Raw genomic sequence first — 17,714 nt, forward strand, 5'->3', positions numbered from 1 at the left:
TTGATTGTAGGTACATGTAGTAATATATATATATATATATATATATATATATATATATATATATATATATATATATATATATATATATATATATATATTGTTTGTGTGTCTATCGACCTTCCAGCGCTTTTGTTTGGTAAGTCTCATCATCTTTGTTTTTTTATATATATATATATGTTTTATATAGATACATATAAAAAAACAAAGATGATGAGACTTACCAAACAAAAGCGCTGGAAGGTCGATAGACACACAAACAAACACAAACATACACACAAAATTCGAGCTTTCGCAACAAACCGTTGCTTCATCAGGAAAGAGGGAAGGAGAGGGAAAGACAAAAGGATGTGGGTTTTAAGGGAGAGGGTAAGGAGTCATTCCAATCCCGGGAACGGAAAGACTTACCTTAGGGGGAAAAAAGGACAGGTATAGAGTCGCACACACACACATATCCATCCGCCTTATATATATAGTTTCTACTTACCGGAACGAAGTGACATGAAAAAATAAAAGATGGCCCAGGCAAGGATGACAATGTAGTATATGTTCATCCAACAAGACATTACTGCTGCTGCATATCCAATACCTGAAAATACATGCACTGCATTAATTAAGTAATGTAGCTGTATTTTTAATATTCCTACACTTTCATTTTATCTACGAATTAGGCCTTAGGAAGCAACTCATTTTGTAGTGTATGACATAAAAAATTAATTTTAATTTGTATGACAGAGTGAGAGTATGGCATGTGTAAAATTATACAACACAAAGATAAAAATTAAGCTGCTCACTCTTGCTCCTAACACAAAAAGCTAATTAGAATATATTCCATTCAAAATTCTAAATCAAGCTCTTTAGTGAACAGAATATTTTGTATTAGTCCATCATCTGTGAGGCATGCATGTAGGGCATCTTTTGGCTAACAAGCTTATGGCTATTCTCAAGTTGAGCTGCTGGTTTTGTGAGCTCACTGGAAAGCAAATTATGAAAGAATGTTACCATAATGTAGAACTTTTGATTTCTGTGACATATTAAACAGTCATGATAATGATAAAATCAACTAAAATTGTGAAAACTGTGTGTCAAGTGAAGCTTGATTGTTACACTTCATTAAAAACACAAAACAGTCACTGAAGTTTTCCCAGTGGATTGAATATTTCATCATCTTTTGGAAATGCATTAGGGATATTATTAATTATTGTTATGATATTTCAACTGGAAACCTTCAGTCATTTTCAAAGTGAGTTGCTTGAAAGATTTTAAAATAACTTTTACACAATACAATACTGTATTACAGATCTTTGTATGAGCTGTTTTTAGTCTAGTTGTGTCATCATGATTGTTAAAGGAGTTCTTAAAAAGTAGTATATAGAGAGTGAAAAATATCTATGAGTTACACTTTAATACAAATTTTTGGAATTTTCTAAGTATGTTTTTGGGATATGAAGTGTACTATTACTTTTTCTTCTTTTCCTTTTGTGGCCTACTATTTCAAATTATTTATCCTATTTGTGGTACTTAGCAGCATTTTGTCAGAGACAGGCTGGGACCCTGGACCAGTGAAGGCACTGATAGATGTGTCTTCAGTTGAAGTATTATGTTTCTACATGGTGGTAGCCATTTTAACAGACAAGGCAAAGTAGTGATAAAGTTGGTGGGCTGTGACCCTTATGGCTGTAGGATAACAAAGTGTGCAGCATGGTGGTGAGGACCTGCATGGGCACTAGAGAATTATACATTTGTTAACTTTGGTTTAAAATTGAATTGCCTTCTCTGCAGAAAGAACAAGGAGGGCTGTGGACACAGCAAACAGAGTGGAATGCACTGACATGCACAGTGCAGCAGTCTCTCGAGACCATAGCAAGATCATCTCAGTTCATGCAGCATGAGCAGTGCTGTGCAGGATAGACAGCCCAGCTGGTGGCAGGCATTGCTCATCTGGCAGTGATACCCAACAGCTCCATGACACTTATGAATAGAGCAAACTTGTAGACTGCATAGACAGTTCCCCAGTAAGCTTCCAGTAGCTCTGCATAGGACAGTATGGTAGAGCAGAGTTACTGCATGGTCTTTGTACCAGGGGCCCACTCACAAATGTGAGACAAGGACAACATCAACTAGCATATGTCCTGAGTACAGTGACAGTGTAATAGTACATCAAGCACCAGCAGTTTGGCTCCCAGTGGCTTCACATCACCAGATGAGATGTTGGCAACTCACAGTGGCCAAGTCCTGCAAACCAGGCTGGCTACAGTATCGAAGGTAATAGTCATTTGGCAAACAGTAGTTAGGAGATCACAGATCCTACCTCAATGCTATATCACTGCAACTGGAAGACGTAAGAGCTCAGGGCACCACGTATTTATAGTTGTCTGGCATAGGCAATGATGTTATTTCTTGATGAGGATGACAAAATGCACCCTCGTTTTGTGGGTTCATCAGCAGTCTTTACTGTGTCTCGGTGTTCCAACTATGGCTTTCAGCTTAGTACTTTTCTGTAATTTTGATGGGCTGAAATGTGTTCTTGTGTAGGATTTACATGTTGTTATGGCACCCTGCAGCGCTATCAGAATGATGTCATGTTCCTTATACATTGAGCTCATTTTGATTTTGCTGAATTGGCAATTCAGACATCTTGCTCAAGCAATATGTGGTAATGGCCTCAGTGATGTGGCATGATATTGCAGCATAAGCTCTCCTGCCTGTTTATCATTTCAGTTGTGACTCCGTGTGTAAGCCTGCCTTGGCTTGGCTTGGCACTAGTTGGGGAAAACTTCAAAAAATTTTACATTTGCCAGTATTATGGGGATTAGTGATCATGATGTCATAATAATGACTGTTGTTATGAAAGTTAATAAATCTGTCATGAAGGCAAGGAGAGTGTTTCTGCTTTAAGAGCAGATGAGCAGTTATAAGCATCTCACTTAAACAATGAGCTGACATCATTTAATTCCAGTTTGATGAGTATATTGGAATTATGGGCAAAGTTGAAACAGACTGTAAATTGTGCTTTGGTTCAGTATGTGTCTATTTAGTGGGCTGAGGATGGAAAAGACCTATTGCGGTTTAACAACAACATTAAGAAAATTCAGAGGAAGTAAAGACCGTTGTACTCTTAAGTCAAAAAAGAACACACAGTGATAAAAAGCAAAGGTTAGGAGAAGTTTGTGCATCTGTGAAAATGTCTATGCACAAAGCATACAGTTACTACTGTCATATATTAGCGAAAGATGTAGCTGAGAACCTGAGAAAATTCTGATCCTATATAAAATTAATAAGTGGGTCTAAGGATTCCAACTAGCTACTCATTGACCAGTCTCATATGGCAGTAGAAGACAGCAAAATGAAAGACAAAGTTTTAAATTTCTTGTTTAAGAAATCATTCACAAAGGAGGATCATACAACCATAGTATGATTTGACCATCACACAGAGCCTCGTACTGATGACATTGTCATAAGAGAAACAACTGAGAGAATTGAAAACAAATAAACAAGGTCCAGGTGGAACCCCAGTTGAGTTTTGCAATGAGTACTCTATAGCATTTGCCCCTTACTCACCTTGTATTTATTGCAAATTTCTCATCTAGTGCAAAGTTTGAAGTGACTGGAAAAAGTGCAGATGACTCCCCTACATAAGAAGGGTAAAAGAACAGACCCACAAAATTACAGACTAATATTTTTAATTTCAGTTTGCTGCAAAATTCTAGACATATTCTAACTCAAATATAATAAATTTCTTAGAGACCAAAAAGTTTGTCCATGAATCAGCGGGTTTTAAAAAGCATCACTTGTGTGAAAATCAGCTTGCCCTTTTCTCTCTCTTCTTACACCCATGGTAACTGCTGTCTGGGAAAGGGATATGTCTTGTTATACAAATCATGATAAATTGGAGGGATGTAGTTTTTTATTTGATGAAGATTTTTCCTCGTCTCATATACTAGATCATACTCATCTTGATGCAAAAGCTGCAGAAGAGATATTGATGGGTGATCAATATTATGCCTCCTAAAATCCACTTCAATAAACTCAAGATCACGTTTTAGTGAATACTTGAACTGCATGTTAGAGGATTTTCTTTGCTGATTCTACTAATATTCCTCCATCAGATTATGTTTCCTTGAGTGTTTGTAGCAACAGTGTCCTGTGTTATTGCCTGACTTTAATTGAATGAAAGTTTTATCTCTTCATTTTAGCCACAGAAAACTTTAGGTTCACCTCCTTCACTGCTTCCATCATGTCGTGAGGAGCTAATACATATTTCAAGTGTTTCTTTGCATCATCACACACATTCTCTGTACATATGGCCATGTTCAAGGAACTTGTGATCTATTGCGTCAATATGCTGATTTTGTCTCAAGATGTACATTCATTATTTCAAAACAGGGCATATTTAAATATGCATTGCATATCATTATAAGTAATTTTAAAAAGCATACACATTAAGCTGTTGCACTACTTAAAAAATGCATATTTGAAGCTTCATTAAAGACAGCAGCAGTTCTTCCTTCATCTGCCATTTCACTTGTTCTAGTTGTATTCTAAATGCAGGCATTGGCTAAAGGTCTAAACTTTATCATCACAGAGTGCTGAACTTTGCAGGAAATCACTCTCACTTCATTTACTGTGAAGAGGTTAACAAATGTGTGCTAAGATCATTTTCTTGTGAAACATCACTTGCACCCACAGCTACTCAGTTATACACCGCACAATTTTTTATCATTTAAATGTTCATGAAAGCTGACTCACAAAGTCCTTGTTTTGTTTCTTAGTTCCATGTTGTCCTTGTTGACTTGGTTTACGCTAATAAAGATTCACAGTTTTATTACATTGCTCTTTCTCTTCTGTAGTTACACTAGTAATTTCTCATGTTTGACAACTTCCTTTGTCTATCAAGTGGTTTTCTCTGCCTCGTGATGACTGGGTGTTGTGTGATGTCTTAGGTTAGTTAGGTTTAAGTAGTTCTAAGTTCTAGGGGACTGATGACCATAGATGTTAAGTCCCATAGTGCTCAGAGCCATTTTTTTCTATCAATTGGTTTTCTTTTATCCACTGTTTTTGTACACCATCTGGAAGTTTACCTTTGAAACAAAAGTTTCCCTTACATTTTCTTAAAACACTCATTCTTAAAACTGTGATTACACAGTTACTCATGGTACAACCATACAATATGCTGGTTAGTAGCTTCAGTTACCTCTCTTATTTTTCAGCTGATTACAGACTGACTGTGCTTTGCAGGTCCATGCTTTCTTATACGCTTGCAAAACCAACTTCCGTGTGCTCACAAGCACTTTATTATGAACACTGAATCTTGATGATGCCATATGCAGTTTAGATGGTTCTACTTTCATGATAATAGAACCTTGTGATGTTGTAACACTTGCACCTGTCCTCCCTGGTTGAAACAATGTCTTCCTGCATTTGGCTGTGCTTTTAAGAAAAATTACACAAAGTTTTTTGTTCCCCTAATTATCTGTCACATTGCGAGGATCATTAAATTTACCCTGGGCCTCAGGCACACATTTGTGATAAAATTTCAGTCTTGTTGGCTTGGTCTCAACCTTACAAATCTTTTTCCTCTTTCTTCTCTTCCTCCTCCCCCCCCCCCCCCCTCTCAGAAGGAGAAGATGTTGCCACTCCAAGTGGTGACAAATCTGTGTCATTTAGAAAATAAATATATCAGTAATACTTCATTATCCACAGCATTCACAACACAACTAACATTATCAATAGCCACCTCTGCATTCTCCATTCATACAACCACTGTCTGCAGGTCCACTCTACAAGGCACAAAAACCAGCAGCATGTACTCCCTGTACATCTGGCGCAGGCTCCACAGCCTCAAAACAACAACTATTATCCAACAGCATAGATACTACTCCACGTAAATCAGTATCTCCCATGTTGCTACTGACACAGCCATTTACTTCCACACAGCACACACTTGTTTCATTTGGCACTACAGCTACCTCAGACTCTACATTTTCACAAAAAATTGGGGCTGATACATTTACAGTACTCTCTGTTATTTCCACAATGTCAGTACTTTGCGTATCAAGTAAACGTACAGCAGGAATATCCACAACCTTTGATTCCTGGTACTTGTTCACCTCACCTAGCCTCACACAAGTACTTTTGGACTGTAATTCCTCCTGCTTCTTCACAAAGACAGTTTGTTTTACTGCTGGACTACCACCAAGTAACCTATTCTCTCTCTCGCTTACGTAAAGCTGCATTATTAGCATTCATAACCTTTACCATTTTAAGCATACTCATACTCTTTGCTAGTTGCTTTGAAATCTTCTCCTGGCATTGAGCTACTGCTGCTGATAGAGTTCTAACTGTTTCCTCCAGCTTAGCCCCCAGTGGAGTTGACAATGATGTGTTTGACCCGCTAGCAACAATACAAAACCAAACAAAAGAGAAAAACCCAAAACAATGATGTAGAGACTTAAATACACTACTATATACAAATAGCAATAACTAAAGTTTATGCCAGAAGTGCTACTAGTGAATATCACCACCATATACTTAAAGACAATGAGTAAGCAAGGCTCAGAATAAATCACAATATCCATCAAAAACACTACAAACTGGTACATTCAGTCTTTGAGTATAATGTGCATTGACTTTCTACATCTTCCTCATATCAGTGCAAATAGACACTTGGCCAAAACCTACTGACCCCTCATGATCTCTAAAATCAAGAATACAAAAACTAATGCACTAATCATGCTGCATTGTACAAGGTTGGAAGTCTGGGCACTGACAATGATTGATGCCACAGACTTCATTACACTGTCACTGAAATCTGAGGCTGTGACCCTTATGGGTGCAGCATGATGAAATATGGAGCACAGGGGTGAAGGCGTCAGATGGCATGGACACAAATGAGTCACATTAGAAAATTATACATTTATTAGCTTTAGTTTACAACTGAATTGTCTTCTCTGCACCATCAGTGAGGAGGGCTGTGGACACAGCAGGCAAAGTGGAACATGCAGATTCACATAGCTCAGCAGTCTCTCAAGGCGATCAGTGAGGTCATGGCAGCTCATGCAGCTGACGGCAGGCATTTAACTCATCTGATGATGATGCCTAACAGTTTGATGATGCTTTTGACTAGGGCATACATGCGGACCTCATAGGTAATGCTCCAATAAGGTTCCAGCAGCTCTGCTTTGGATGGCAATGATAGTGCAGAGTTATGGTGTGGCCTCTGCAGTGGAGGAAGACCATGGATACCTGTGTCAACTCATGGCTGTGAGTTGGGTGCGGCAGCAACTAGTGTGCCTCCCAAGTACAGTGACATTGTGATAGTGCATAAAGTGCCATCAGCTTGGCTCTTAGTGAGCCAGTGGTAGAAAGTTCGGAGTCTTCACATCAGCATATGAGAGGTTCACATTTCACAGCAGCTAAATCCAGAAGGCCAGGCTGGCTACAATCTTTATCATAGTAGTCATCTGGTGAACAGTAGTCAGCACTTCACAGCTCCTGTCTCAATGCTGGTGCACTGAAACTGGAAGATAGAGGGGTTCAGAAACTTGTGTATTTATATCTGTCTGGCAGAAGCAATGATGTTATGTTTTGGCAACGACAACCAAATGTGGCCTGGGTTCATCAGCAGTCTTCACTGCTCCTTGTTGTCTCAGCTGTGGCTTTCAGCTCTTCAGCTTGGCGTTTTTATGTAATATCAGTGGGCTGAAACGTATTCTTATGTAAGATTTATACAGGGTGTTTCAAAAATGACCGGTATATTTGAAACGGCAATAAAAACTAAATGAGCAGCGATAGAAATACACCGTTTGTGGCAATATGCTTGGGACAACAGTACATTTTCAGGCGGACAAACTTTTGAAATTACAGTAGTTACAATTTTCAACAACAGATGGCGCTGCAAGTGATGTGAAAGATATAGAAGACAATGCAGTCTGTGGGTGCGCCATTCTGTATGTCGTCTTTCTGCTGTAAGCGTGTGCTGTTCACAACGTGCAAGTGTGCTGTAGACAACATGGTTTATTCCTTAGAACAGAGGATTTTTCTGGTGTTGGAATTCCACTGCCTAGAACACAGTGTTGTTGCAACAAGATGAAGTTTTCAATGGAGGTTTAATGTAACCAAAGGACCGAAAAGCGATACAATAAAGGATCTATTTGAAAAATTTCAACGGACTGGGAATGTGACGGATGAACGTGCTGGAAAGGTAGGGCGACCGCGTACGGCAACCACAGAGGGCAACGCGCAGCTAGTGCAGCAGGTGATCCAACAGCGGCCTCGGGTTTCCGTTCGCCATGTTGCAGCTGCGGTCCAAATGATGCCAACGTCCACGTATCGTCTCATGCGCCAGAGTTTACACCTCTATCCATACCAAATTCAAACGTGGCAACCCCTCAGCGCCGCTACCATTGCTGCACGAGAGACATTCACTAACGATATAGTGCACAGGATTGATGACGGCGATATGCATGTGGGCAGCATTTGGTTTACTGACGAAGCTTATTTTTACCTGGACAGCTTCGTCAATAAACAGAACTGGCGCATATGGGGAACCGAAAAGCCCCATGTTGCAGTCCCATCTTCCCTGCATCCTCAAAAAGTACTGGTCTGGGCCGCCATTTCTTCCAAAGGAATCATTGGCCCATTTTTCAGATTACTGCATCACGCTATCTGGACATTCTTCGTGAATTTGTGGCGGTACAAACTGCCTTAGACGACACTGCGAACACCTCGTGATTTATGCAAGATGGTGCCCGGCCACATCGCACGGCCGACGTCTTTAATTTCCTGAATGAATATTTCGATGATCGTGTGATTGCTTTGGGCTATCCGGAACATAAAGGAGGCGGTGTGGATTGGCCTCCCTATTCGCCAACCATGAACCCCTGTGACTTCTTTCTGTGGGGACACTTGAAAGACCAGGTGTACCGCCAGAATCCAGAAACAATTGAACAGCTGAAGCAGTACATCTCATTTGCATGTGAAGCCATTCCGCCAGACACGTTGTCAAAGGTTTTGGGTAATTTCATTCAGAGACTACGCCATATTATTGCTACGCATGGTGGATATGTGGAAAATATCGTACTATAGAGTTTCCCAGACCGCAGCGCCATCTGTTGTTGAAAATTGTAACTACTGTAATTTCGAAAGTTTATCTGCCTGTAAATGTACTGTTGTCCCAAGCATATTGCAACAAACGGTGTATTTCTATCGCTGATCGTTTAGTTTTTATTGCCGTTTCAAATATACCGGTCATTTTTGAAACACCCTGTATGTTCTTATTGAACCTTGCAGTGCTGTCAAAATGATGTCATGTTCCTTCCACAGTGAGGTCATCTTTCTAAAGTGACAACTTGGATTTCTCACTCAAGCAGTGTATGACAATGGACTCAGTTGCTGCAATTTTGCACTTGAGCCTGCCTTGGCTTGGACCAGCACTGGCTGGGGAAAACTTTAAAAATTTCTACATTCGCTCAGTATATCTTTCTATGGTGCAACAGTAGTATCTTGTTATATCTTCAAGTGGTACTTTCATTGTAATTTGGGAAGCTTTTTCTGTCTTCTCTTCGAAAGTGACAACCTGATGATGGAATTATTGCTACTTACATAAGTTTTACGAAAAGTGATAAGTTACCCACTAGTAAATGGCTGTATGTGTATGTGTAAATAGTGTTATGTATCAGACTTGGTGGCACAGTCAGTAAGTACCATAACAAAATTTTCTTTTCTTTTTTCTTTTCACTTATTGCTTCTTTCAGGTCTGGCAATTTATTCATTGACTCATTGATTTTTATTTGGTCCCATTTGATAATATTACATACAGAGTGAGTACATCTGATATAGAACAAGTCAGCTTAACACAATATCTTAAAATATTTAGTCCACATATATAAAGAGTTGAATTGGCAATAATGATAGGAATGTTGCAAGCATTTTTCTCTCAAGTAATATTTAGGTCTTAAAGTTATTTGCATACTGCACACCACAATACTTTCAAGTTATTACAGTACATACATACAAATAATAATAGTATTCCACATTCGTTACACTTACACTCCTCTGCACTACAAAATTCTTTTTCCATTAAGTAATTCTTTGGAAGTTTATGGAATGTCTTTTTACTCCTATTGTCCTGAAGACTCTTAGGAAGATGCCTTACCAGTTGTACACCAGAGTACTGAGGACCTTTTCCAGTAGTTCTCAGTCTGTGTGGTATACTTCTCAGCTGATCTTTATTTCTTGTGTCATGTGAATCAACATCTGCATTTTCTTCTTCTTTGGTTAATGAAATTATTGTTCTGTATATGTACATGGATGGAAATGTCAATATCTTTAGATTATGGAAAGCTGTTCTGCACAAGTCCATTTGTTTTTTATTCATATTGGTCCTAATGGTCATTTCTTACAATACAAAAGTTATTTTTGTACTATTGCTGCTGGAGTTCTCTCAAACAGTAAACCCATACTGTGAATATATTTCAGAGCATGATATACTGTACAAAGAAGTTGTTTCTTGGCATAATATGCAGGCTGTTTCATAGGAAATATTACAGTGCTTAATTTACCACAGACATTGTCTATATGTTGTCTCCATAGGAGCTTATTGTCAACTGTAATTCTCAAACACTTGTGACTGGTATAGAGTCCATGTAAAACTGGATAAGCCACTTCTAAGGTCAGAAGAAGGTTTGGGCATACAAAAGGTAACACGATCTTACTGGTGGCAGTTAAATTCATTTATTACAGTGTGCTATGCATCTACATCCATACTATGCAAACCAATATGAAGTACATGGCGAAAGGTACATTCCATTTTGTGAGAGGTACTACTGAATCATATATTATTCCTCCTGTACTATATACATATATAACACAGGAAGAATGACTGCCTAAATGTCTCTGTGTGTGCTGCAGCTAGTCTAATCTTGTCATAGTGATCCTTATTGGAGTGATATGTAGGGGGTTGCCACATAAGACTTCACATGTATTGATACGTCACCAATAAACTTATCATCAAATCACACAAACCTATCTGTTGATCTGACAACAACTATCCAGATCCCTCTCCCCCCCTTCCATCCTCTTTCTTCCCTACCTCCCTTCTCTTTTCCCCCTTCTCTCCCCTGAGTCCTTTTACATTTCCCTCCTATGCCTCCTCTCATTCCCTCTCGCATCTGCCCTTCTCCCCCTTTATTAGTCCTCTCCCTCCTTGGTCCCCCCCCCCCTTTTTCGTTTTTTTCCTTCGTCCCTCCTTGTTCTTCCCCCTCCTCCAGGTCCCCCCCCCCCCCCCCCCCCCGATGTCCTCCGTTAATCCCACCTGGTAGGATCCCACACTGCGCAGCACTATTCTAACAGAGGACGAACGAGTGTAGAGTAAGCTGTCTCTTTAGTGGACTTGTTGCATCTTCTAAGTGTCCTGCCAATGAATCGCAACCTTTGGCTCGCCTTCCCCACAATATTATCTATGTGATCTTTCCAACTGAAGTTGTTCGTAATTTTAACACCCAGGTACTTAGTTGAATTGACAGCCTTGAGAATTGTACTATTTATCGAGTAATCGAATTCCAACGGATTTCTTTTTGAACTCGTGTGGATCACCTCACACTTTTCGTTATTTAGCGTCAACTGCCACCTGCCACACCATACAGCAATCTTTTCTAAATCGCTTTGCAACTGATACTGGTCTTTGGATGACCATACTAGACGGTAAATTACAGCATCATCTGCGAACAACCTAAGATAACTGCTCAGATTGTCACCCAGGTCATTTATATAGATCAGAAACAGCAGAGGTCCCAGAATGCTTCCCTGGGAACACCTGATATCACTTCAATTTTACTCGATGATTTGCCGTCTATTACTACGAACTGCGACCTTCCTGACAGGAAATCACAAATCCAGTCGCACAACTGAGACGATACCCCATTCGCCCGCAGCTTGATTAGAAGTTGCTTGTGAGGAACGGTGTCAAAAGCTTTCCGGAAATCTAGAAATACGGAATCAACTTGAGATCCCCTGTCGATAGTGGCCATTACTTCATGCGAATAAAGAGTTAGCTGCGTTGCACAAGAACGATGTTTTCTGAAACCATGCTGATTACGTATCAATAGGTCGTTCCCTTCGAGGTGATTCATAATGTTTGAATACAGTATACGCTCCAAAACCCTACTGCAAACCGACGTCAATGACATAGATCTGTAGTTCGATGGATTACTCGTACTACCCTTCTTAAACACTGGTGCGACCTGCGCAATTTTCCAATCTGTAGGCACAGATTTATCGGTGAGCGAGCGGTTGTATATGATTGCTAAGTAGGGAGCTATTGTACCAGCGTAATCTGAAAGGAACCTAATCGGTATACAACTTGGACCTGAAGACTTGCCCGCATCAAGCGATTTGAGTTGCTTCGCAACCCCTAAGGTATCTACTTCTAAGAAACTCATGCTAGCAGCTATTCGTCTTTCAAATTCTGGAATATTCCATTCGTGTTCCCTGGTGAAGGAATTTCGGAAAACTGCGTTCAATAACTCCGCTTTAGCGGCACAGTCGTCGGTAACAGTACCATCGGCACTGAGCAGCGAAGGTATTGACTGCGTCTTGCCGCTTGTGTACTTTACATACGACCAGAATTTCTTCGGATTTTCTACCAGATTTCGAGGCAATGTTTCGTTGTGGAACCTATTAAAGGCATCTCGCATTGAAGTCCGTGCCAAATTTCGCGCGTCTGTAAATTTTAGCCAATCTTCGGGATTTCGCGTTCTTCTGAACTTCGCATGTTTTTTCCGTTGCCTCTGCAACAGCGTTCTGACCTGTTTTTTGTACCATGGGGGATCAGTTCCATCTCTTACCAGTTTATGAGGTATGAATCTCTCAATTGCTGTTGCTACTATATCTTTGAATTTGAGCCAGATCTCGTCTACATTTGCATAGTCAGTTCGGAAGGAATGGAGATTGTATCTTAGGAAGGCTTCTAGTGACTCTTTATCCGCTTTTTTAAATAAAATTATTTTGCGTTTGTTTCTGGTTGAATAGGAAGAAACGGTATTGAGCCTAGCTACAACGACCTTGTGATCACTAATCCCTGTATCAGTCATGATGCTCTCTATTAGCTCTGGATTGTTTGTGGCTAAGAGGTCAAGTGTGTTTTCGCAACCATTTACAATTCGCGTGGGTTCGTGGACTAACTGCTCGAAATAATTTTCGGAGAAAGCATTTAGGACAATCTCGGAAGATGTTTTCTGCCTACTACCGGTTTTGAACAAGTATTTTTGCCAACATATCGAGGGAAGGTTGAAGTCCGTGACTTGAAACGCAGTGAAATGTTGCTTCAGTCGATGCAGATATGTGTTCCAGTCCTCCGTAGCATTACTGAAAGGAGGAAACGACGGAGGAAGGCACGTGGTGTCGAGTGCAGGGGGCGCAATTCCCTGGGACACAAGCACCTCCTGCAAACGAAGTTTGTCTGCCAAGAGCTGAAGCAACGTTCGTAACAAGTCCGTCTGTATCTGCTGCTGGTGAATCAGCTGCTGCTGTTGCTCGAGCAGGCTCCCCAGTTTAGCTTCCATGCTATGAAACGACTTCCTTTTTCCTCATAACCAATTGCTATATCCACGAGTAGCTCGATATAGGTGCACACGTCAGAAACACAAGAGAGAAACGATGATGATGCAAGGTGGAAAGACCACCTGCAGATGAGGCTGAAACCCACGCCAGAGTAGAGCAACAAAGATGATTGAACACAAAAAGAGCAAGTCAGTAGCAACCTAGACAACAACAAAGTGTAACAAACCTTCGACACAATGCTGTCAACAGGTCAAGTACCAGCCACAATCAAAATCGAGGCCAAAGAGAAAACCAATACCAAAGTGGAGTTGTTGGTGAGTAGACAGTAGTATAGTGCAGATAGTAACACGTGCTGTCAGATGTAGCACATGACTGCCTGAACAGTCGAGGTGCAGCAGTATTTATGCCAGCCACGAGGGACACTATTGGCCAGTGTATTCATGTGGCGAGGTGGTGGCACACTCACTAGGCGACTGCAGTGCTGTGGTGACACTGTCTGTCTTCCGTCGAGACCCATTTCCTCCAGCGGGAATTCAATTTCGGCACAACCCGATACCAGAGATATTATGTTTCTTTGTTTTTTGAAGTGCAAAATTTTATATTTTTGAACATTCAAAACAAGTTGCCAATCTTTACACAACTTTTAAATCTTATTAAAATCCGACTGAATATTTATGCAGGTTTTTTCAGATTGTAATTCGTTATAGATATGTGATTTATTCATCTCATTACGTACAATTTTCAAATCATTTGATTTGATGTACAGGAGACAGGTCAAGGTCTACAAAAGAAACTTTTTTCACTTTTTTAAGAGACGTACAAAAGTTTACATTATATGTTACATTTCTAAGTTACAGCTACACATCTACATAAAATAATACATGTAATACAATCTCTGTGTTCAGACTGTGAAGCTGTCCTCAATGAATTAATCGACAGAATAATAACACTTTTCCACCAGAAGAGTAAAGAGCAATCTTCTCAGTGAACCAAACTCCATTTTAAATGTATTACTGCCTTTTATTTTATTGAAAATTTTTAACCCCATATACTCTGGCGTTTGGGCATAAAGTTTTAAATGATGTGTTGGAAGTTTGAAGCTATCTCTGTGGCGATCGCTGTAGTTGTGGTCAAAACAGAAAGTGTCTAGTGTATACTGATTTTTATATAGGAACACCACCATCTCATATATGTAAAGTGAGGGGATAGAGAGTATTTTTAAATTTTTTAACAGTAGTCTACAGGATTCCCATTTTTTTTTCAACACACGTTTCTAATTACTTTCTTTAGTAATACTAGGAGACTAGTAACATTTGCTGAATTTCCCCAGAAGATTATGCCATAACGAATAACTGACTCAAAGTAGCAGTGATAAACTATCTTTCTGGTATCCATGTTTGTGGCACCTGACAAAATACACATTGCAAATGCTAAGTTGTTCAGTTTATTTGCTAAGTAATCTATGTGTACCTTCCAATTTAAATTTTTGTCAACATTTAGGCCTAAGAACTTCACATGGTTTACTTCTGTGATATCCTGATCATTGCATGTTATCCTTATTTCACTCCTTTCTACTGATTTAGCTTCAAATTGCATCATTTTGGTTTTAGTTACATTTAATGTTAGTCCATTTTTATAGAACAAAGATTCAAGTTTTTTTGGAGTATTTCTGGCTTTTTCTGGAATATTTTCAGATACCTCATTTTCAATTAGAACTGATGTATCATCAGCAAATAAGACTGAATGAACATCAATAGCAAGTGGTAGGTCATTTACTACATCATCTGCAAAAAGTCTGAGGTCACTATTAATAATGCCTGTGAGCTCATTAATATACAACATGAACAGCAGAGTTCCCAATACATTTCAATAACTCAAAGTTATTTTTACATGTATCAATGATTCTAAATCCAAGATGACATGCTGTGCCCTTTTTCACAAAAAATTCTCAGTCCACACACAAATTTCGCTTTATACCTCATCCTGTTGATCATAAGCATAGATGTGGGAACTGAGTCAAGTGCTAGAGAAATACTGCATCTGCCTGACTGCCCTGATGCATGGTTTCAGCATGGGTGGATGTTTTCGGAATCCATACTTTTTGACATGTTCTGTTATGTTTCAGTTCAGATTGTACACCAAATGGATGTTAAGGGCACTGGATAGTGGATTTGTGGATCACTTCTACTGTTCTTGGTATGACCTTTACTTTCTTTCAACTACTGGGTACAGTTTTTTGTTCAAGGGGCCCACACTAGCTTACAGTTAAAAGCGGCACTAAGTCAGCCCCAAATTTGGTGCAGAACATGGCAGGGATTCCATCAGGCCCTCAGTCTCTTTCCATTCAGTATTTTTGAAGGCTTTTGGTAGGTCCACAGAAGCTAAGAAGGTTTTTTTTTTTTTTTTGAGACTGTTTTCATTGTGAAAGACATTGTCAAAATTGAATTGCTTCTCTGGTACCTTTCCCCTCCCTGAAACCATAAGGATGTTCATTCGATGTGACTTCAATTTTTCTTTCTATCCATCAGGAATTTGACACATTCTGTATACGTGGTTCGTGATTAAGCTTTGCCATCATTTGTAACATTTTCTACAACCTGTTCATGATATGTTCTGTCATTTGTTGCTTATGATTAATTTCTGACCTTTAATTTAATCCTAAATGCTTTTGTATAAAATTTGTTTCTGGTTTCGTTTCTGACAAAAATATTCAAGATAACTTTCGAAAATGTTTACCTAACTTCACTCGTAACTCTTCTCTACTCTACGTGAAACACCTATTAACCTATTGCATGTAGATGACATACATGAACTTCAACTTAAATAAATTTTGAATAAATTTTGCACTTCATATACTAAGTAGCAAGTAATTTCATATCCAAAATTAAGGATCACTCATTCTTCTGGAGGATTTTCTTATTCTGGATAGTTTTTTTTCCTTTATTGATTTTCAATTCCCCCCAAAGGGGGCGGGCTGGCAGCAGCTTAGTACGCTGCTCTACAGCCTACAGACTTTTATTTTAAAAAATGGAATAAGAAAAGAAACAAGAAAAACAGGCGATAAAAAGGTGACGTCAAGTGTAAAATGGCGGAAAAATGCGGAAAGTTAAAACAGAAAGCAAAAGGGGTTGGCAACGTTAATAAAAGACACAGGAATCAGACAAGTAACATAGTACACACACAATTAAAAAAACACGGTGACAGTCTGGTTTCTGTTCGCAAGAGATAAAAGGCACACCCAGCGACAGTATGATGGCCGTTCGCAACACTTCCCAAAAAACACAACACTCACTGTAGAACACTCACTGTAGAACACTGCACGAAAGTGGCGACACAAAGATGACACTCCCGAGCCAAAGGCAGATGGGGGAGAGAGTGTGGCAGATATGATAAGCGAATTGGGATGGAAGTCATTAAAGCAAAGACGTTTTTCGTCGCGGCGAGATCTATTCACGAAATTTCAGTCACCAACTTTCTCTTCCGAATGCGAAAATATTTTGTTGAGCCCAACCTACATAGGTAGGAATGATCGTCAAAATAAAATAAGAGAAATTAGAGCTCGAACAGAAAGGTTTAGGTGTTCGTTTTTCCCGCGCGCTGTTCGGGAGTGGAATGGTAGAGAGATAGTATGATTGTGGTTCGATGAACCCTCTGCCAAGCACTTAAATGTGAATTTCAGAGTACTCATGTAGATGTAGATGTAGATGTAGATTCCTACTCACGGGAAGTTTTCGATTGTGGCAACTTACAAACACATTACTCGGCTTTTGACGTTCCTTGTCGTTGACCATCCATCGGCTTCCAACATTTTTGGCCTTGACTCCTTCACATTGTTTGGATTCTCTGTATCGGATGAAGTCAAGGGGGTATCCACTGCAGTCCCTTTCTAGGAACTGGACGACCTCTGCATGGCGTTTTAGTCTCTTTTTCAACCGGATTTGGGATGTGCCTCAGACTTTCAGGCACGTATCACCCTTTGGCTGGAAGCCACGTCTCGTTTTACCACGCCAAACCGATTCCGGTGGCCTTATGGACTACCGTGAAGCAGGAACTCGATCCTTTGCAAGCAGCCTGGGTTGACGAACTTGTCAAATTCAGTGTACGGGACACACCCGGAAGCTGCATGTGTCTCCTCACTTGTGTGGGGATTTCAAGGC

The 17,714-nt window shown here is 39.7% G+C and overlaps 1 protein-coding gene across 2 annotated transcripts in view; it reads right to left on the reverse strand.

The window, feature by feature from the left end:
- Positions 1-17,714, reverse strand: part of LOC126184570 (sodium- and chloride-dependent GABA transporter 1) — a 382,301-nt gene that overhangs the window by 77,673 nt on the left and 286,914 nt on the right. For both annotated transcript variants that reach the window (XM_049926999.1, XM_049926998.1), the window contains exon 3: positions 485-586. In XM_049926999.1, coding sequence (XP_049782956.1) covers positions 485-586 — 102 coding nt within the window. The remainder of the gene's footprint in view (positions 1-484; positions 587-17,714) is intronic.

Source organism: Schistocerca cancellata, chromosome 4 (assembly GCF_023864275.1).
Source record: "Schistocerca cancellata isolate TAMUIC-IGC-003103 chromosome 4, iqSchCanc2.1, whole genome shotgun sequence".
In the NCBI taxonomy this organism is placed as follows: Eukaryota; Metazoa; Arthropoda; class Insecta; order Orthoptera; family Acrididae; genus Schistocerca; species Schistocerca cancellata.